Genomic DNA, 22186 nt, shown 5'->3' on the forward strand with positions numbered 1-22186 from the left:
CCAAAAGCATGTTTTTGCAACAAACATTTAGCGCTTAACTCCCCAAAAGCATGTTTTTGCAGCCTCGTTACAATGGAAATGGAAATATACAACCACTAGTCCCACTACGTAACTCTGGTGAACTGTCGGCAGTGGTGAGTGACACATGCATTTGTACAAGTACGTATAAATAGCCGATCTACAAGCTCACAACGCGTCGCAGCGAGCCAGCGACGCGTTGTGAGCTTGTAGATTACCTCTGTATACAGTATATACACTTTGCTTCCCTGCAGCGGATTGCGGGTGCGGATATTTAAATTGGATTATTGAATTAATGCTGTCGGATAACAGGCGGATTATTAATATGCACGGATATGCCTCGGATTTGGGTGACAAAAAAGCTCATTCGCAAGTCTCTAATATGTAAGCACGCACGTGCACGTGCACGTGCACGCACACTACCTCCCTAATGGAAATACATAAATATATTTTCTTTTTTCCCCCCCAAGGAGACTTTCGTGCGGCAATCATTTCCGTGTCCTTCACATCCCATCAGAGCAGCTCTCACAGACATCTTCAGAGGCCCGGACACTTCCCCACAAAATGGAACAGTAAATGGAAGGGACTCCATAATATTCAACTAACTTGAACACAAAACTAGATAAAGTGCCCCTCGGGGGGCACAGGTCTCCACCCAGGGCAGGTCAGGTTATTGTGGCCTCATGGTGGCGCTATAATAGGCCAATGTGAAAAGGGGTGGCATTTCTTCTTATACGCCTTGGATGGCAATTGGATGATTCGAGGCATTTTGTTCCAAAAATGTGTTTTGCAAAAATCCACCTGTTGGTGGCGCTATAACAGGCCAATGTGAATGGGATATATTCCTCAGCCTAGTAGGAAAGTCTGTGAAAGATTTCACATAAATTGCACGCTGCGTTCGTGATTCGAGGCTTTTTGTTCAAAACGAGCCAATCCTACAAACTTTGAAAGCCAATGTTAGCCAATTAGGATGGAACATGAAATATCGGACAGATCCGTCTCGAACACATTTTTGGACAAAATCTGGAGGAGTAATATCAACAAATGTGTTTTACAAAAGTCGGCCTCCTGGTGGCGCTATAACAGGCCGTTCTGGAAAATTTGGGGCAGAGGTTCATCGTTGGCATCCAGGGAGTGTGTGTGTGCAAAGTTTGGCATCGACCGGGTTAACGGTGCCGGAGATTAGCTGGTAACAGACGGAAGGACGGACGGACACACAAACACACGGACGGACGGACTGCAAAACATACTCTCTCCCCATGCCTTCGGCCTGGTGGAGACAATGATGCTCGGGATATGATGGATTGTTTTCTGTCCTCTTAGCCACAAATTATGCTCAACAGAAATCTATCTGTTGAGGAGGAGTGCTCCAGGTTGAATTCTCTCATTAACCCTGGTGGTAATTAGATTTTGAGAAGGAAAGGGTCATCACTGTCTTCACTTATAGAGCCGTAGTTTTATTCAGATGACAACGTTTCGGTCTAAACGACCTTCATCGGGTAACTGGTTCACAACAAGCAACCGGTAACCGGTTATATAGAGGAACTCAGAGAGGCGAGGACCAATGAGAGAACAACAGTCTGTTACCATGGAGAGGGTAATTACATTTTAAAATCCATTTATCTCCCATTCTTTCCCCAGATTGCATTTTTGATCAAAACAAGCTTTATTCACGGTGGTGGACATTTTTGTTGAAATTCCATTTTTGCCACTGACGTACAGAAATGAGTGGTCAAATGACCATAACAGGTCTGTAACTCGGAGAGTGTACATTTGTACACTCTCAGAGTAAACAAATTTTGGGCGGGAACCCCTTTTGGTGTTAGCATTACGTTATGCTTTAGCTATTGAAAAATAGCAGATCTACAAGCTCATAGCGCGCCACCGAGTGGCGCGCTACGAGCTTGTAGGTCTGCTATTTTTGAAAAATCGAAGAACGACTGACATATAAACATAGCTTTTTCAGAAAACTGTCAGGATGTAGAAGACATTTTATATAGCAGATAAAAAATAGAATCTGATCGCAGGTCAAAATGGGTTAAGGGGGTCCTTGCAAATAAAACATTTGAGAACCACCAGTACTAGTTGGACTCCTAATATGCCATAGTGTCATTAGTAAATCAGTGTCATACATATTGTGAAATGATGTATTGGGAACAACCCGTGTGAAGAAAACCATGGAGACTTGACATTCACTAATTGGTTCTTATGATCAAAATAAGAACATTTTAATGTTTTGTTTTTTTAATGTTTTTTTTTGTGGCTTTCGCCTTTATTTTATATTTTTTTATGGAGGGACAGACCGTAGGCTGACAGGAAATGGGGAGAGAGATGGGGGGGAAGACATGCAGTAAAGGGATTTTACTCCCGGGAGTTAATGGTCTTCAAAATGAGACAAACGCAGCGAGACATCAATCTGGCTGTAAACGAGTTCATGGCAGTTATTCAAATTTGTCAAAATGTTGTAAAAAACAACAGATCTACAAGCTCACAATGTCTTATGGCTATTCTTGAATAGCCAACGTACAAAATACAGCTTAAGTACTACTAATAGGCCATGGCATGGGGTATTTTCTCTTCAAGAAACTTGTAGCTTTTTTAAATTTGTCAATGTGCGTGCGTGCGTGCGTGCGTGCGTGCGTGCGTGCGTGCGTGCGTGCGTGCGTGCGTGCGTGCGTGCGTGCCGTGCGTGTCCTGCGTGCGTGCACTACCCAATGTGCATGCGCTGCCTTTTTAATAGCTAATATTAATATTGATTAAGGGTCTTACGGTGAGGATAATTGTGTTGGGAGTTACTAGATTTATGCAAAGCTTCCACAGCAGCATCTGCGCTGCCAGAGTCGTTGCGGTCGCCCGAGCAGATCTAATACGGCAGAAACACCCAGGCTTCTTCATCATTCTGCACACATCTGCCGCTCCGAGAATTTAATTAACCCATTTTGACCCGAGGACGATTCCACAAAATGTCTTCTACATCCTTACAGTTTTCTGAAAAAGCTATGTTTCTATGTCAGTCGTTCTTCGATTTTTCAAAAATAGCAGACCTACAAGCTCATAGCGCGCCACTCGGTGGCGCGCTATGAGCTTGTAGATCTGCTATTTTTCAATAGCTAAAGCATAACATAATGCTAACACCAAAAGGGGTTCACGCCCAAAATGGGTCTAACCCGTTTAGACCTGAGGACGATTCCACAAAATGTCTTCTAAATCCTGACAGTTTTCTGAAAAGCTCATGTTTCTATGTCAGCGGTGCTCAAAACATTTTCATGTCCAAGGACGCCCAAAAATATATGTCATTGGCCGCCGACCCATCTGAAAATATGTTGTTCCAGGGACCCCCCCAAAGAAGCAAAGATTTGAGTTAAAAACGTTCGCTCTGAAAGTATATATATTCGGTGCCGCGCTACGAGCTTGCAGATCTGCTATTTTTTAATAGCTAAAGTATAACATAATGCTTGAAACACCAAAAGGGGTTCCTGTACAGAATGGGTTAAACCATTGGAGACCAGATTCTACAAATGTCTTCTAATTCTAAATAGAGACAGAGTTTTCTGAACGTTTCTATGTCAGTGTTTCTCAAACTATTTCATGTCAAGGACCCTAAAAATGATGATGTACTGTATATGGCCGTCGACCCCCCCATCTGAAAATATGTTGTTCCAGGGACCCCCCCCCCCCCCCACCTCCCCAAGAAAAAAAGATCTACTATTTTTCAAAAGCTACAGTTTGAAAATAATAATGACACAGATGGGGTTCTAGGTCTTAATGGGTTAAGATTTTCCTCCCTCATGCCCACTGTGGAAGATATTTGATCGCAGGCACTCTCATTACAGATTGTGTGTGCGCTCATGTGTGTCTGTGCGCACGTACGCACGATACGTGTGCATGCAAATCCATATTAATTGAAAGGTTTAGCCGCATGAGGGCATTTCTCATTGCATTCCAAGACATAAGAAACATTTCTTTAAGAGTTTTCTCGGCGCCGCCCCCAGAAACCTTCCAGCCACGCCGCGAGGGAAATCAACCACACCGAAATTATAAACGCATAACTTCCTGTCCAATAAAGGGGGCTAATTAATTTCCTTTGACCGCAGCGCTACTCGTATGTTCGCGACGTGGTGGATGCGTAGTCACTCAAAGTCAAAGTCATAGTCAAATGTGAATCCCTTTAACCCATTTTAGGGCGGGAACCCCTTTTGGTGTTTTAAGCATTATGTTATACTTTAGCTCTTGAAAAATAGCAGATCTACAAGCTCATAGCGAGCTTGTAGGTCTGCTATTTTTGAAAAATCATGAAAATGTGGCGCAAATCTTTGAATATATATTATTTTGCAGCAAACGTTTTTAACGCATATATATCTGCTTTGGAGATATGGCTTATAGAGTAATGTCTTGCAGAAAACAGCGAGTTGAGAAAACAGGCTTGAGAGGTTCACTTCTGTGGTCTCCAACATTGCACCTAGCTACATTTCATATTTACATGTCGATTTCAGCTCTGACATTTATTTCAGACATGCTCTATTATGTGAAGAGTCTGCCTGTGCCATTAACTCATTTTGAAACTCTAACACGTCTCTCTCTAACGCGACTCTCTCTCCTTCTCTCTCTCCCCCGTTGAAGTTACAAGAGGTGGATCACTGCAGTGTTGCACTGTTCATATAAGCTGCTTTGATATTATAGGAAATAAATAGTCTACCATACATTTTATTTTGATGTTATTATTTGCATCTGAACTTGTCATTAGCCTAACTGTAGGCCTAGATACATACCATACCATAGCCTATTTGAATGTGCAGTACATAGGATGGACCACAATACTGACTGAGGGACTGCCATTGGATTTTTTTTGTCACATGAAAGCAGGGAATCGTAGTCAATGGAGTCAAATGTGAATCCCTTTAAAACCGCTCTCAGACAGCACATACGTATACATATTTATAATGTAAATAATATAAATAATTACAATATTATAACTAACAAAATACTGCATGTACTGCATGTACAATACTGCAATGGCATACTGCAATTCAAAACTGGCCCCTGTCAAAAAAAGAGTGTCTTTAAAAGAAACGTGAAACTCGCATTTTCAGTCAGTCAGTCAGTCGGAGACATTTCAATTTGTGAAATAAAAGGAGGAGAAGCTAATAAACACAACAAAAATACCTTCAAACCACATGACAGGGGGTTTGAGGAGGGTCAAAAAAAAGGATAAGTTGCTAAATGAAGTGTCTGAGGGTGTCGGCACGCTTTTGGAGTGAAAGAACACCTCGCGCTTCCATTTGACAAGAAGTCATCCATCATCGGCAGCCCTCAACTCACCTCCCTCTCATTATCTCAAACGCTGGAATAACTTTGAGAGGGGGTGGGGGGGGGGGGGGGGGGGGTATTGGAGACAGACAGTAGGACAGCTGAGAGGGAGACAGCGTAGGAGAGACGGACGGTAGGACAGCTGAGAGGGAGGCAGCATAGGAGAGACAGACGGTAGGACAGCTGAGAGGGAGACAGTGTAGGAGAGACAGACACTAGGACAGCTGAGAGGGAGACAGTGTAGGAGAGACAGACGGTAGGACAGCTGAGAGGGAGACAGTGGGAGAGACAGACGGTAGGACAGCTGAGAGGGAGGCAGCATAGGAGAGACAGACAGTAGGACAGCTGAGAGGGAGACAGCGTAGGAGAGACGGACGGTAGGACAGCTGAGAGGGAGGCAGCATAGGAGAGACAGACGGTAGGACAGCTGAGAGGGAGACAGCTGAGAGGGAGACAGCGTAGGAGAGACAGACGGTAGGACAGCTGAGAGGGAGACAGTGGGAGAGACAGACGGTAGGACAGCTGAGAGGGAGGCAGCATAGGAGAGACAGACAGTAGGACAGCTGAGAGGGAGACAGCGTAGGAGAGACAGACGGTAGGACAGCTGAGAGGGAGGCAGCATAGGAGAGACAGACGGTAGGACAGCTGAGAGGGAGACAGCTGAGAGGGAGACAGCGTAGGAGAGACAGACGGTAGGACAGCTGAGAGGGAGGCAGCATAGGAGAGACAGACGGTAGGACAGCTGAGAGGGAGACAGCTGAGAGGGAGACAGTGTAGGAGAGACAGACAGTAGGACAGCTGAGAGGGAGACAGCGTAGGAGAGACAGACAGTAGGACAGCTGAGAGGGAGGCAGCATAGGAGAGACAGACGGTAGGACAGCTGAGAGGGAGACAGCTGAGAGGGAGACAGTGTAGGAGAGACAGACAGTAGGACAGCTGAGAGGGAGACAGCGTAGGAGAGACAGACAGTAGGACAGCTGAGAGGGAGACAGCATAGGAGACAGACGGTAGGACAGCTGAGAGGGAGACAGTGTAGGAGAGACAGACGGTAGGACAGCTGAGAGGGAGACAGTAGAACAGTGGTTCTCAACCAGTGGCCCGGGGACCACCAGTGGTCCTTGAGGGGGTTCCAGGTGGTCCCCATCAGCTAAATGATGGAGAGTTTAGTTGGGAAATGTCATTTTACACTCTCAACTAAGAGTTACATTATTGTTAAGCATCTGCATTAGTTAATTTACAAGAAGTCTACACAATTTCAGAATGTAATTTTTTTTTTTTTTAAATCAACATTTGCCTGTTATCTCTCCTAATGGTACCAACATCAATATATAGCATGGAATTTGGCCAAAATCTTATCCAACGATAACAAAATATTCTTTAGTTTTGGGTCTGAGAGGCTAAATGTCATCAAATGTGACCAAATTTGACTGAGAGACTGCCATTGGATGTTTTTGAATTTTCGTTTTTTCATGTCATGTGAAAGCAGGGAATCATAGCTTCAAATTGACATATTGGTTGTCCAGTTTTGGAGATATGGCTTATAGAGTAATGTCTTGCAGAAAACAGCGAGTTGAGAAAACCGGCTTGAAAGGTTCACTTCTGTGGTCTCTAACATTACACCTAGCTACATGTTTAAGCATTTATTTCATACTAGTCCTTACCCGTTCTGAATATATGAACAGCAAATGATGTTCAGTGTGGGTAATGTGATAGGGGGGGGAATTGTTTACCCGTGTGGGTCTGTTGCGAAGAAAAGTGTGTCCCAGTATTAATCTGTGTCCGTCCCAACATGCATTTCGCTGGTGACACTGGTGACACGTGATTTACAATTTACAATTTAGGCATTTAGAAGACGCTCTTAATCCAGAGCGATTTACATTAAGCAAGATATTGTTTTTTTTGACGCAAATTAATGTAATTAAGATGATTGTTAGAATGTTTGCCGTGTGTAATGCAGGGCAGATTGAGGTTGGAGGACAGGGCTGTGCGGCGCTAGGTTCCGTGAGGCGGTCCGTGCATCGTGGCGTTGTGAGATGGCGGAGAAAGCGAGCAGCTGTCTTGCTCTATGCTAAGGAAGTACTCTGACTGACACAGACATGTAAATCCTATTATTAATAGGATTTACATTTATTTCAGACATGCTCTATTATGTGAAGAGTCTGCCTGTGCTATTAACTCATTTTGAAACTCTAACGCGTCTCTCTCTAACGCGACTCTCTCTCTCTCCCCCGTTGAAGTTACAAGCGTTGGATCACTGCAGTGTTGCACTGCTCATATAAGCTGCTTTGATATTATAGGAAATAAATAGCCTACCATACATTTTATTGTTATGTTATTATTTGCATCTGAACTTGTCATTAGCCTAACTGTAGGCCTAGATACATACCATAGCCTATTTGAATGTGCAGTAAATAGGATGGACCACAGTACTGACTGAGGGACTGCCATTGGATTTTTTTTCATGTCATATGAAATCAGGGAATCATAGTTTAAAATTGACATTGGTTGTTGTCATTATGGTATTTACCATAGGCAATATGCCAATATTGTGTTATAAAAAAAAAAGTTAAAATGACCAGTGAGCACCCGCAACTGCACCGTTTAATATTTTATGAGGACTTGGTTTCAATAAATGAGTCCAGTACATTTTACAGGGTTCTAACTGTCTAACAAACCCTAAATGTGATTTGTTCATTATGATCGGTTTGAAAAGTAGAAATATAGGCCTCCTTCTTATAGCTGCCTCCTTCCAATAAACAAGACACCACCGTGAGAGGAAGATCACATAAACATAACGTGATAGTTCATAGTGCATCATCATGTTGCCGGTGTCATCGATAACACAATCATTCCCGGGGATTCCTTCAAAATAGGAACTCTGGGGTGCCGGAAAGACATGGCCGCTTTTACTCTGTACAAAACCACGGAGAGCGTCCTGGATTAGGAGAGACGAGGCATTCTTTCTGCCGCGCTGACAGCTAAGTGAACGGGACGCTAATATGAACGAAGAGTGAAGCGTACGGTGGCCTTGGAGTCTAAAAAAAAAATCACTCTAAAAAAAATTCACACCCGTGTGAAGTGAGTGGTGCAACTCCGTGTGGGGGTCCACGGAAGTTCCAGACCCACAGGACCACGACCACGGGTGCCGGCCCGGTTCTGGCAAGCCGCCCCACGTCCGAAACGGTTGAGAAATGACAGAGTTACCGTGTGGGGGTCCCTCTACTGTACCCTCTATACTGTACTGTCACTGTACTGTAGTGGCACACCCGAAATCATCATATATACAGTTAATATGTGCGTGTGTGTGTTAGGTTGCGCACAGGTGGTAAAAAACAGCCATGCTGTTTTCGTGCTCATACCCACCCAGCCACACACATAGCTCCGTAAGGGAGTGGTTGCACCACTCAAAAAGGAAACAATTCTGAATATTATTCTCTCGCCCGATATCATTGAGGATGCATAGGAACTAGGGCCGGGACTTTAACGCGTTAATTGAGATTAATTAACTACAGAAAAATTAACGCGTTAAAAAAATTAACGCATTTAATCGCACCTTTTTTTCCACCGCGGAACGTTTCTCACTGGGTGCGTTTCTAGTAGTACTGAATAGGCTGCGGCACGCGAGCAGCAGCAGCAGTTGTTGTTCACTCTACAGTCTACACTACAGGCTACAGCTCCGTCAGAAAGCCCAAAGTCCAAACCCAAATGAATGGAATGAAGAAGCCACTTATATCGCTCCATGGATGGGACATTTAGATGTAAAAGCTATCGGATGGACGCGTGGATAGCGGCATGGCTGTGTGCAATGAGGGAAAGGATCCATTTATGACCAACGTTAGCTTCTATGCTAGGCTTGCTAGCTGCTTCAGTTTAACATGTCTCACAGACCACCGGAGACGCGCGGTGATTTCACCACAGCACGAAGCTGTCCTCGATGCGAAACATACTGAAGTAGCAAGCGTGGGTCAGCCCCAACCTCATGTGAAATGTTTCCCCCATAATAAAGTTGTTTTTATTTGTTCTCATGACCCGCCATGTAAAGCACATTTGAGTATTCATATACACACTGAAGACACTATATAGGCACTTGCTGCTCTTGTTTATCTGTTGGGATAAAAAAGTTGTATTGCTTAAAGGGGAATACCACTCATTTTCAACATTTTTCTATGTTGTTGTGTGCACTGGAAATAATAAAGTCACCCCATTATGTGTTGCCTATAGAACTGGAGGTCTGAAAAAAACAGTAACATTATGAAGTACATCTCAGTGACATCACAAAAATGTACTTCATAATGTTACTGTTTTTTTTCAGACCTCCAGTTCTAGGCAACACAGAATGGGGGGGGACTTTCTTATTATATCCACACAACAACTCTAAGGTATATTAATGACAGTAAAATGTTGAAAATGAGTGGAATCCCGTAGTCACTATTCACTGGGATACCAAAAAACATTTGAAAAAAAAAGGTTTCTCACTGTTCTCGGGTTGAATATTGATATGCGATTAAAATGCGATTAATCGAGATTAATTAACTACAAAGCCTCTGATTAATTAGATTAATTTTTTTAATCGAGTCCCAGCTCTAATAGGAACGTGTACACACGTCCTATGCATCCGTCGTTTGGATTCCTTATGACGTTTCCAGAGGTCCTACGGATGGAATGTGATGAGAGTTTACCTCTTGGTTCCTACTCTGTGGTTTGGGGCGATGTCGATGGTGTCCGTGGCGGAGTCGTGCCGGACGGCCAGGCCCAGGTCGGCGATGCAACACGTGCCGTTCTTCTTCACCAGGATGTTCTTGGACTTCAGGTCACGGTGGGCGATGGCCGGCTTACCTGCACGTAGAGAGAGGGGAAAAAAGGACTTAGTTAGATCCACTTAGTTAGATCCACGTGTTGTTTTTGGCAACACATTTCTGTTTTAGTCTTAGCCATAGTCTCTTGAGTAGTTTTAGTCACATTTTAGTCACCTGGAATGTATTAGTGTTAGTCTAGTTTCAGTCGACTAAATATCATAAGATTTAAGTCGACTAAATCTACAGTTGATTTAGTCGACTAAAATGTGTTTTTGGCAGCTTGTAGATCTGCTATTTTCAGCATGCAACATGCATATATTTTACTTATAGTGTCCACTAGTCCCTTCCTAAAATTTTACTCTAGTTTTCATCTGTTGACGAAATTGTCAACATGTTTAGTCTCAGTTTTAATCATCATAGCTACGTTTTCATTTAGTTTCCATGTGGTTTCCGTGAGTGAAAAAAGGTAGTCGACGGACATTTTTTTCGTCTTGGTTTTAGTCGACGGAATCAACACTGGTTAGATCGGCTGTTTTCGAATGGACCGAAATGTACAGTATACAGAGCTGAATGGGTTAACCCATTTTGGGCGGGAACCCCTTTTGGTGTTAGCATTATGCTTTAGCTATTGAAAAATAGCAGATCTACAAGCTCATAGCGCGCCACCGAGTGGCGCGCTACGAGCTTGTAGGTCTGCTATTTTTGAAAAATCGAAGAACGAAACATAGCTTTTTCAGGATGTAGAAGACATTTTTTTAATCTGATCTCAGGTCAGAATGGGTTAACTTATGCTTCCCACGTTATGTTTCCCTCCACTTACAGTAGCTCCTGAAGGAGGTTATCTAGTGTGAAATGTAAACCGCCCCCTGTCTTCTGGGTCCGTCCTTGCCTTTTTTTTTAAACTGCCCTCGTCTCAAAAAGGTAAACCTTGACCTCTCCTCATTGAGCAATTACAGACCCATATCAAAACTAGCGTGTGTGTGGGTGTGTGTGTGTGTGTGTGTGTGTGTGTGTGTGTGTGTGTGGGTGTGTGTGTGTGTGTGTGTTGACAGAGCTGTATCTTCGGTATAACGTGTATATATAGTCTGTACACTCTGTACCCCAGCAGCTCATTTCCATTAACCCATTCTGACCTGAGATCAGATTCTAAAAATGTCTTCTACATCCTGACAGTTTTCTGAAAAAGCTATGTTTCTATGTCAGTCGTTCTTCGATTTTTCAAAAATAGCAGACCTACAAGCTCGTAGCGCGCCACTCGGTGGCGCGTTATGAGCTTGTAGATCTGCTATTTTTCAATAGCTAAAGCATAACATAATGCTAACACCAAAAGGGGTTCCCGCCCAGAATGGGTTAAATAGCCTGTGCTGAATGAACATGCATCATATGTGTCTGTCTGTGTGTCTCCCTCTTCCATGACTCATATCAATTCGAAAACTGGCCCCCTGTAAAATATGAATCCCCAACCCACAACCACCCACCCACCCCTTTTCCCCCCCTCACTGTATATGTTTCTTTTCCCTTTTTACCTCCTTTATGATGAATTCCTGTTCTGTTCTTTGGCTATATAGAAGTGTCTATTTGTACGTCTCTAAATGTTTTGATGAATTGAACAAGGTGGACCCTCTTGTAAACAAGTGTAATGCTTTATTGGGTCGTCCACTCACAGTTAACAGTCTTTGTATTGAGTTGTGCTTGAAATGTACTGTAATTCTGCAAAATTTGCAGATGCACGATTAATCGGTAGCATGATCGGAATAGGCCATATCGGCCATAAAAAAGCCATATCGGTGTCGGAACGGTCTCAAAATAATACAGATTATTGAATCGGTTTTCACCAGCAAAAATGTTTTCAAATGAAAAATGTAAAAAATCAGTTCAAAATAAATCAAAAGTGTCTGATAGTACCTATAGTCTAGAACAAAAGCCAAATAAATATGATGTAAAAGCTTAAGTGAAAATAAACTACATTTGTTTACATTTAATTTGTGTACTCATCTACTTTAGTAACAGGCTTCGGGCCAATAAGCCCCTATAGGGCCTATAGGCTTGTTTCCATTGTGGTCCTCTGTATAGTATTGGAATCGGTCAGAATCGGTATCGGCAGATATGACCCTGAAAATAATCGGAGATCGGATATCGGTCATAATTTCATAATCGTGCACCCCTACTGCAAACTGTTAATCAATCAATCAATCAACCAATCAATCAATCAATCAATCATAGAGGCGGTAATCGTCCAAATAAACCTCGAATGGATCCATGATTTTATGTAGCCGTAGACAACCAACGTCCTGAAGCATCTGCTGGGTTGCGGAAGTCATTTATCTCTATGGAGAATATGACCTTGTGTTCCCACTATCTCCATATGCAGGTGCGCCAGGCCGCTGGCTTTGGCTGTGTGTGCGTGTGCGTGCGTGTGTGTGTGTGTGCGTGTGTTACCTTGCGTCCCCACTATCTCCATATGCAGGTGGGCCAGGCCGCTGGCTGTGGACAGTGACAGTTTGATCATTCCCTCCACCGTCACCGTGTAGCGATTCAGGTAGTCGAACAACGAGCCGTGCTCGTGGTAGTCCGACACCAACCACAGCTGGGTCCATGTTCCGTTATCTGCACATGGGACGGACACACACACGCACGCGCACACACACACACGCACACACACACACACACACACATGCACACACACACACACACACACACACACACACACAAAGAGGAACCCATTTAGGACTGAGGCAGATTAAAAAAAAAAAAAAAAGTTTGTTGAAAACCCTATGACTATGTTTCTATATTTATGTCAGTGGAGCTCAACCTTTTTCATGTCAAGGACCACCAGACTTATTATCTGTATTTGGCCGCGCACCCCCATCTGAAAATATGTTGTTCCAGGGACCCCCCCCCCCCCCCCAGAAGCAAAGTTTTGAGTTAAAAACGTTCGCACTGATAGAATATGTATGTAATATGTTCAAAGATTTGCGCCCCATTTTCACGATTTAAAAAAAAATAGCTAAAGTATAACATAAAGCTTTAGACACCAAAAAGGGGTTCCCGTCCTGAATGGGTTAAGACCTGGAACCTGTTGTAAAGTAGCAGATCTACAAGCTTGTAGATCTGTGAAAGAATCGTGAAAATGTGGTGCAAATCTTTGAATATATACAATATTCTTTCACAGCAAAGGTTTTTTAACTCATATCTTTGCTTCTGGGGGGGTCCCTGGAACAAGATATCTTCAGATGGGGGTCAGCGGCCAGTCACAGATAGTTTTTGGGGTCCTTGACATGAAATAGTTTGGAGAACCACTGACATAGAAACATGTTTTGTTTTTTCCCCCCAGAAAACTGTCATGATTTAGAAGACATTTTGTAGAATCTGGTGTTAGGTCTCAATGGGTTAAAACGACACATGGACAAAACCTTCTTCCACTGTCCACAAAAATAGATCAAACAAAACAAATCTAATCGCTTTCTTGACCTTTGAACAAAAGATAAAGATAGTGTGTTTGTTGCACGCCGCCCAAAATAGCACATGGCAAATAAACTGTATACAATTCAACATGCGATAGTTGATGCCTCATTCATACCGGAGGTCGAGGCTTTATTCATGGTGAAATATCAACCTAGCTCAGAATAAACAAATATGACGTAAGTTTTATTGCCATGTAATATTGTGTTCTGTGTGAATTGATTGCACACAAACAAGATACTGTTATGTAAGGCCTTAACCCATTTAGACCTGAGGACAATTCTACAAATGTCTTCTAAATCCTGACAGTTTTCTGAAAAACCTTATGTTTTTAATGTCAGTGTTTCTCAAACTATTTAATGTCAAGGACCCAAAGAATTAGCTGTATTTGGCTGCGGACCCCCCATCTGAAAATATGAAAATATGAACCTTGGTTGAAAAAAACAAAAAACAAAACAAAGTTGTCCCTTAATCTTAACAGCATGGCTGAGGGAAGTAGGGGTGCTGGGGGGGCTGGAGCACCCCCTCCCCCCAGGCACAGCCCCCCCTCGGACAGGAGGGGAAAAATAATAATAGTTTTAATCGAAACTTTCTGTTACAACTTACTAGGCCTAATAAATATGCTGTATCACAGCTTTATCCTGGTAATAGTTGCCTGTGTCAGTTTGTTCATATAACTTCCATGTGGAGAGGTAAAGTAAAAGCCACTTGTCCGCGTGAAAATGCGCGTGCGCGTGCATTTTGCGGCGCGAGCTTACCCGCGCGCACCCCCTCCTAAACGTTCAGCGCCTCCTACTGAAAATATGTTCCTGCGGCCCTGCTTAACAGTTTGCGCTGTTGTGGGTTGAAGAAGTATTATACATTATTATCTCAGGCCACCTTTACACCTTTACTCAGTAGTCGGGAAAAACTGTAACGTTCTCACTTTTAATTTGGCATTTACACAGCGATTTGACATGCTGTAGTGTGCATGAGAGAGAGAGAGAGAGAGAGAGAGAGAGAGAGAGAGAGAGAGAGAGAGAGAGAGAGAGAGAGAGGAAGGGTAGATCGTATCACATTATTCCACAGAGGTTCGCCACCTATGCTGGCTTCAAAGAAAGGAAAAGGAAATGCACATCAATCTGAGGAACACTCAAACAGACACAGAGACAGAGGAGGGGAGGGGAGGGGAGGGGAGGAGGATTTGGAGGTTAATGGCTGGTTTGTTTTGTCCTCAAAGACCCACAGCTCCAGATGGACAGAGAGACAGACAGACACAGACAGACAGACAGACAGACAGACAGATGGACAGAGAGACAGACAGATGGACAGAGAGACAGACCGATGGACAGAGACAGACAGATGGACAGACAGACAGACGGATGGACAGACAGACAGACAGACAGACAGACAGACAGACAGACAGACAGACAGACAGACAGACAGACAGACAGACAGACAGACAGACAGACAGACAGACAGACAGCTGTAGTGGTGTTAAATCCGTTCACGCTGTGGGAAGGACAAACAGACGAATTCAAGCTGAATTATTTGGCTCCTCAATTTAGTTTGATTTGGAGCTCGAAGAATGAGCAGCTTACGTTTTATAAAACGTGTAATTTATTAACCCATTTAGACCTGAGACCAGATTCTACAAAATGTCTTCTAAGTCCTGACAGTTTTCTGAAAAACCCTATGTTTCTATGTCAGTTGGTTCTCGAATGATTTCATGTCAAGGACCCCCAGAATTGTATGTATTTGGCCTCCGACCCCCATCTGAAAATATGTTGTCCCAGAAGCAAAGATTTGAGTTAAAAACGTTCACTCTGAAATAATATATATTCAAAGATTTGCACCACATTTTCATGGTTTTTAAAAAATAGCAGATCTACAAGGCACCGAGTGCCGCGGTATGAGCTTGTAGATCTGCTATTTTTCAATAGCTAAAGTATAACATAATGTTTAAAACACCAAAAGGGGTTCCCGTCCTGAACGTGTTAACCCATTTTGGGCGGGGACCCCTTTTGGTGTTAGCATTATGTTATGCTTTAGCTATTGAAAAATAGCAGATCTACAAGCTCATAGCGCGCCACCGAGTGGCGCGCTACGAGCTTGTAGGTCTGCTATTTTTGAAAAATCGAAGAACGACTGACATAGAAACATAGCTTTTTCAGAAAACTGTCAGGATGTAGAAGACATTTTTAGAATCTGATCTCAGGTCAGAATGGGTTAAATCAGTAGGACAAACAGACCGTCCGTTTGGCCGGCATTCAAGCTGAATTATTTGGTTCCTCAATTTGGCTTGATTAGAAGCTCAAAGAATGACATCAGCTTCTGTTTAAAAAGAAAAAAAGTGTCGTTAATTACCGGTCTCATATTGAGCAATTCCATTCCTACTGTCGTACGGAACGCACCCCATGAACCATTAACACCGCACAACACAGCAGAGGAGGATAATATTGCAACACAGTGGCGTGCACATATAGACACTAGGTGGTGCTAGAGCACCTGCCCTTTTGCCCTCTGGACAGCAATGTGCCCTTTTGAAAATAAAAAAATAAAAATATTATATTTTTTTGTACACTGTACAGTATGTGGGCCATGGTGACATTGATCAATTCTTGATAAAAAATATATTATTTATGCCCCAAAATCTATACATCTCACACTTTTTAACCCATTTTGACCTGAGATCAGATTCTAAAAATGTCTTCTACTAATCAAATGATTCCCGAGCGCGGCGCACGCTGCAGCTCACCGCTCCTTGGCTGCGGCTCAACCGCTCCAAGAGATGGGTCAAATGCGGAGAACAAATTTCACTGCGGTAACGTGTGTGACAAATCGTATGACTTTGACTTTGAGTTTGACTTCTACATCCTGACAGTTTTCTGAAAAAGCTCAGTCGTTCTTCGATTTTTCAAAAATAGCAGACCTACAAGCTCGTAGCGCGCCACTCGGTGGCGCGCTACGAGCTTGTAGATCTGCTATTTTTAAATAGCTAAAGCATAACATAATGCTAACACCAAAAGGTGTTCCCGCCCAGAATGGGTTAAGGCAACCGGGCCGGTTCCACGCGCTGCACAAGGTGCCCTTTTTTCCACTTGAGCACCTGCCCCTCTAAATGTCTGCAGTGCACGCCACTGTTGCCACACGGAGGTAAATCAAAAAGAAAATATCTGTGGCCGTGAGAGTGCTTCTAGCGAGTATGTATTGATGCGTGTAATGTTCAAACCTAATCGCCAATGTGACATTGACGAGCTGCTTTCCTCATTTTCTCAAATATTGAACTATTGACTATTTGAAGCAGACAAATGAATAGGCAGTCTAAGCTCTGTGCACACAGAATATGTCTGGCAATATGTTCCAACAGCTCAAGGTGTTACCGATGATACGAGTGTGCAATGGTTCTCAAACTTTTATTTTATTTTTTTATTTCAAGGACCCCCCTTCCCCCCGTAACTCTGAGAGTGTACAAATGGAACCAAATGGACCTGTAAGGCTCTCAGAGTTACAGCCATTTGGAACCCACTCAAGGACACTTTGAGACCCACTGGGGTAGCGGAGTGTTTCCAGTGAGCACAACAACACGCACAATAACAGCACCCAGAGAATGGAACAGAGCCTTCATTAGTATCATTAAAGGGACACTTCACCCTTTTTGCAAAATAATATATGTTAATGACGTTTAGAAGATTTAGAACACTTTCCTGGGGGTCTTTATGTGTGTAATATGTGGTTTTAGATATTTTAGATTTTAGCAGTGAGCCCAGTGTCTGATGTCATCGGCTCACGTCCTTCCTGGACTACAATTCCCATAATGCTTTTGGTGCACTGCTCCTCCTTGTGGATAGGGGGAGGGCTGTCTTATGGCCCCTACACACTGCAGGAGTTTTAAAGTTGTCGGCGAGTCATCAGATCGTTATGTATTTCACACTGCAGGAGTCTTTTTTTTTTTTTTTTTTTAAAATCGGCTGTCATTATATCTTTGTGGCTTTCACAATAAACGATTGATCGCCGACCAGGGATCACACACTGCAAGAGTTCACCAAGATGCGATCCAGACCCGATACATATAGGCAGCGGCTACATCATTTGTATTTTTATTCCAATTCATTTTGACATGCACGTGCAGGATGCCGTGATCAAGCGCGACACCCACACAGGGCGCATCTCTCTCTCTCTCTGCGTGCACGCCCGGCACGCCACACACACAGGAATAGCCATGCAAGCTACACAGGGCGACATGTTTGTGTTTGTGATAGCGCTATAGCGAGACAGGACATTATAATCTTGAGTTTCATTAAATAACTCGCGCGCGCACACACACACACACACACACACACACACACACACACACACACACACACACACACACACACACACACACACACACACACACACACACACACACACACACACACACACACACACACACACACACACACACACACACACACGCGCGGTTTTACTTGAACATTATTCAAGTGAAATGATTTGGTTATGGTTTATTTAACAGCAACATTGGGCTAATGCTACCATGTACGACACAGGATAGGGATTTACCCAAGGAATAATGGTTATATATTATCATCTGATCATCTATCGATACAGGCGACACGACAGACAGACAGACAGACAGACAGCAGTGCTGTGAGCAGTGTGCTCTCATTGGCTGTAATACAGGCCTTATCGGGCGCAGTCGCAACCCAGTTCATACTGTATGATATCCAGTCGACGACAGAGTCAAATATCAAACGTGCTAGATGTTCAGAAATGGTCGGGGAGGCGTCGGCGAGCGCTTTTATCGGCGCTGGATCTTCTCGCAGCTCCTTTCACACACAGCGAGCAAAACCTCGCCGATCAAAGTCCGATTTTACGTCAGATCGGGGGTTTTGTCGGCGAGCGCCAAAAACCGACAGCATAATCGGAGCAACTATCGGGCAGTGTGTACGAGCCATTACTGAGACAACATGTAGTCCAGGAAGGAAGTGAGCTCAGTGTCCATGACATCAGAGACACTGGGCTCACTGCTAAAATCTAAAATATCTAAAACCACATATTACACACATAAAGACCCCCAGGAAAGTGTTCTAAAGCTTCTAAACCTCATTAACATATATTTTTTGGCAAAAAGGGTGAAGTTCCCCTTTAACACTGACTCTGTTAGACCAGAATGGAACAGAGCCTTCATTAGTATCATTAAAAGATTTTCAGCGAAACAGTTTCAAATTTGATATAAAGCGAGATCTACGAGATATCTCATAGTTGATTGACTTAACCCATTTTGGGCGGGAACCCCTTTTGGTGTTTTAAACATTGTTATAATTTAGCTATTGAAAAATAGCAGATCTACAAGCTCATAGCGCGCCACTCGGTGGTGTGCTATGAGCTTGTAGATCTGCTATTTTTGAAAAATCGTGAAAATATGGCACAAATCTTTGAATATATATTCTTTCAGAGCCAACGTTTTTAACTCAAATCTTTGCTTCTGAGGGGTTCCTGGAACAACATATTTTCAGATGGGGGGTTGGTGGTCAATTACATATCATTTTTGGGGTTCTTGACATGAAATATGGAGCACCACTGATACAGAAACATGTTTCAGAATTTAGAAGACATTTTTAAAATTTCGACGTCAGGCCTAAATGGGTTAACAATGATGAAAAGAAATGAATGAAAGACGAACAAAAAGAAGGAAGAACACATTTATGTACCTTTGTTGTCGGCGGCGATGAAGCCCAGGATGTTCTCGTGCCGCAGCATGACCGTCTGGTAGATCTCCGCCTCCCGGAACCAGGAGCGCTCCTCCCGCGAGGAGAAGATCTTCACGGCCACCTCCTCGCCGCGCCACTTCCCTCGCCACACCTCGCCGAAGCGGCCCTTCCCGATGCTCTCCTGGAGGATGATGGTCCTGGCGATGGTCCTCTGGACCAGCAGGGGCAGACCTGAGGGATGGAGACACACACACACACTTCTGGACTACATGTTGTCTCAGTAAGACAGCCGTCCCCAGGAAAGTGTTCTAAATCTTCTAAGCGTCATTAACATATATTTTTTGGAAAAAGGGACCATTTAAAGGAGAATTCTGCACTAGCCGTTTTTTTACTGAATTCTGTGTATATTTAAAACATATATATATATAAATAAATAAATAAAAACATTACACCGGTTCTCCTCGATGCGGAAGGAATATTAACCCATTTAGGCCTGACCTCAAAATTTAAAAAAAAATCTTCTAAATGCTCCAGTTTTCTGAAATACATATTTTCACGATTTTTCAAAAATAGCAGACCTACAAGCTCGTAGCGCGCCACTTGAAAAATCGAAGAAACATAGCTTTTTCAGAAAACTGTCAGGATGTAGAAGACATTTTTTGAATCTGATCTCAGGTACAGTACTGGAGTAAATGTATTTAGTTACTTTCCACCACTGACATTGCCGTCAAGGTTCAAGGTTACTATAATATTGTGTCTCCCGTGAGAGACGTTGCGTTGCCTTGGAGACAAGGAGCAGCTGCATACATACTGTACATGTATGCACAATACAGTACAGTACTACAACACACAATGAGACACACAGACCCCTTTTACACCGGTTGGTTCCCAAGGGGAACCGGTTCAGTTCTTTGTGCTTCTTAGTCCATGAGCCAGAGCTCCAAAATTGGATTTATTAATTGAGTGGGCAAAACTCAATTGAGTGGGCAAAAACCATACCTATATTAAATTGTTATCACCATGAAACTTCCCCAGTTGATTACTTACACGAAGACAATGATTTATTGTATTACTTTTTTTTTTTTAATATGCATGAGACATTATATAGGAAAATATGCAAAAATAATTGAAAATATGAAATTCATGTTGGATACGGATTTGTCCACAATAAGGGCCTTTCTCGGCCCCACCCCTCTCCCATTGTTTATATTGTGTTTAGTTTCCAAGATGGCCGCAACACCAGGAGGGGGTGGGGCAGAGGTGAGTGGGTGGGGTTGACATAATGCCCTTACTGGGCTGCGTTCACACATTCAAGACACCTGTCTTGCGTTTGTCTTGTGTATGTGTTTAATGGCCGCTCTAATGCATTTCCAATGGAAGCCCATTATGGTTTGACCAAACCTTTTGTTTGATGGGGGGAGGGGGGCAGAATACATCCATCAAAGCTGTGTTCAGACACAAGTCAGGTGTCAGACACAAGGTAAGTGTCTTGAATGCAGCTCAGTAAGGGCATATGTCGACCCCGCCCGCTCACCTCCGCCCCACCCCCTCCTGGTGCTGCGGCCATCTTGGAAACTAAACACAATATAAACAATGGGAGAGGGGTGGGGCCGAGAAAGGCCCTTATAGAGGGTATGCGCGTGACATCATCATCAAATCCGGAAGTTATGCAGGAATGCCTACTGAGTGGCAAAAAACTACTTTCTGGCCTTGACAACCCATGCATCCAAACAGAACAGTCCTATCTGATTGCATTAAACAACGTTAAACAATGTTAAACTCACTTTGCATGTTGCTTTGCCACTCGATGTACCATTCACTTTAAGCATGCACATACCCTCTATTCCACGTTGAATTGATGTTGGTACCATTAGGAGTAGGCATGTAACGATTCACTCAACTCACGATACGATTCGTATCACGATATGAGGTTCACGATACGATTTTTCACGATATTAAAAAAATACATATTTTAAAGAGAAATTACCGTTTTTTTAATTTTATATAATTTATCTTCCCCCCTGATATTTTTTATTTAACTACATTGCAAAAGAAGTAGCATTACTTTTGACAGTGCAGAAACATAATTGCCTTCCTTGATGAGCATCAACGACCATCATCACCTGGGCACAGACACACACAGCTCCCCTCTACAGTGCTCTACTACTGAAAGTGACTATCATTTATCTCCAAAAGCACTTGAATATGATGGAATATGACTAAAGCTCACATTTCACATCACACATTAGCCCCCCTAAAAAAACATTTTTTTATTTCAAATATCGATATATATCGATATACCGTTACATGCCTAATTAGGAGAGATAACAACAGGCAAACGTTGATCAAAGTAACTAATTATTCTATATTCTCTAATTGTGTATGACTTATTGTAATACCGGTACATTAAGTAATGCAGATGTTTAACAACAATTAAACTCTTGAGAGCATACAAGGGTCCATTTCATTGTACGCTCTCTCAAGAGTTAAATATCAAATATTAGAGTCCATTTGGTTACCAACTCTCCCTTGAAAACGAGTTGCTGCAACTCAAGGGACTTATCCTCTAGTGCAGAGGTTCCCAAAGTAGGGTCCAGGGACCCCCAGGGGTCCTTGAGGCAGTTCCAGGGGGTCCCCAGCAAAATGATAGTTAGGAACCAAATGGACCCTTATGGGAATGTAACTGTACATTTGTACACTCTCAGAGTTAAATTAACATTGATTTTACAATATAAATTGGGGGTCTCAGAGATAGAAATGCCATTAAATGGGGGGTCCGTAGACTAATGCATGTCACAATGGGGGGTCCTTGAAATGTAACGGGTTGAGAATCACTGCTAGAGCTGTACAAATCTTCTCTTATGGGGGTCCCTGGCATGCGTTTTCAAATTGGGGGTCCCAATAATAAGT

At 43.1% G+C, this 22186-nt stretch overlaps 1 protein-coding gene across 1 annotated transcript in view; it reads right to left on the reverse strand.

Annotated features, from left to right (window-relative positions):
- Positions 1–22186, reverse strand: part of tgfbr1b (transforming growth factor, beta receptor 1 b) — a gene marked incomplete at its 5' end in the record, with an annotated part of 46501 nt that overhangs the window by 13048 nt on the left and 11267 nt on the right. Inside the window, 3 exons of the mRNA XM_079489900.1 lie at positions 10005–10161; positions 12561–12728; positions 19277–19507. Of these exons, the coding sequence (XP_079346026.1) occupies positions 10005–10161; positions 12561–12728; positions 19277–19507 (556 nt within the window). The remainder of the gene's footprint in view (positions 1–10004; positions 10162–12560; positions 12729–19276; positions 19508–22186) is intronic.

The sequence above is a fragment of the Electrona antarctica genome (genome assembly GCF_951216825.1).
Source record: "Electrona antarctica genome assembly, chromosome: 20".
NCBI classification, from domain to species: domain Eukaryota; kingdom Metazoa; phylum Chordata; class Actinopteri; order Myctophiformes; family Myctophidae; genus Electrona; species Electrona antarctica.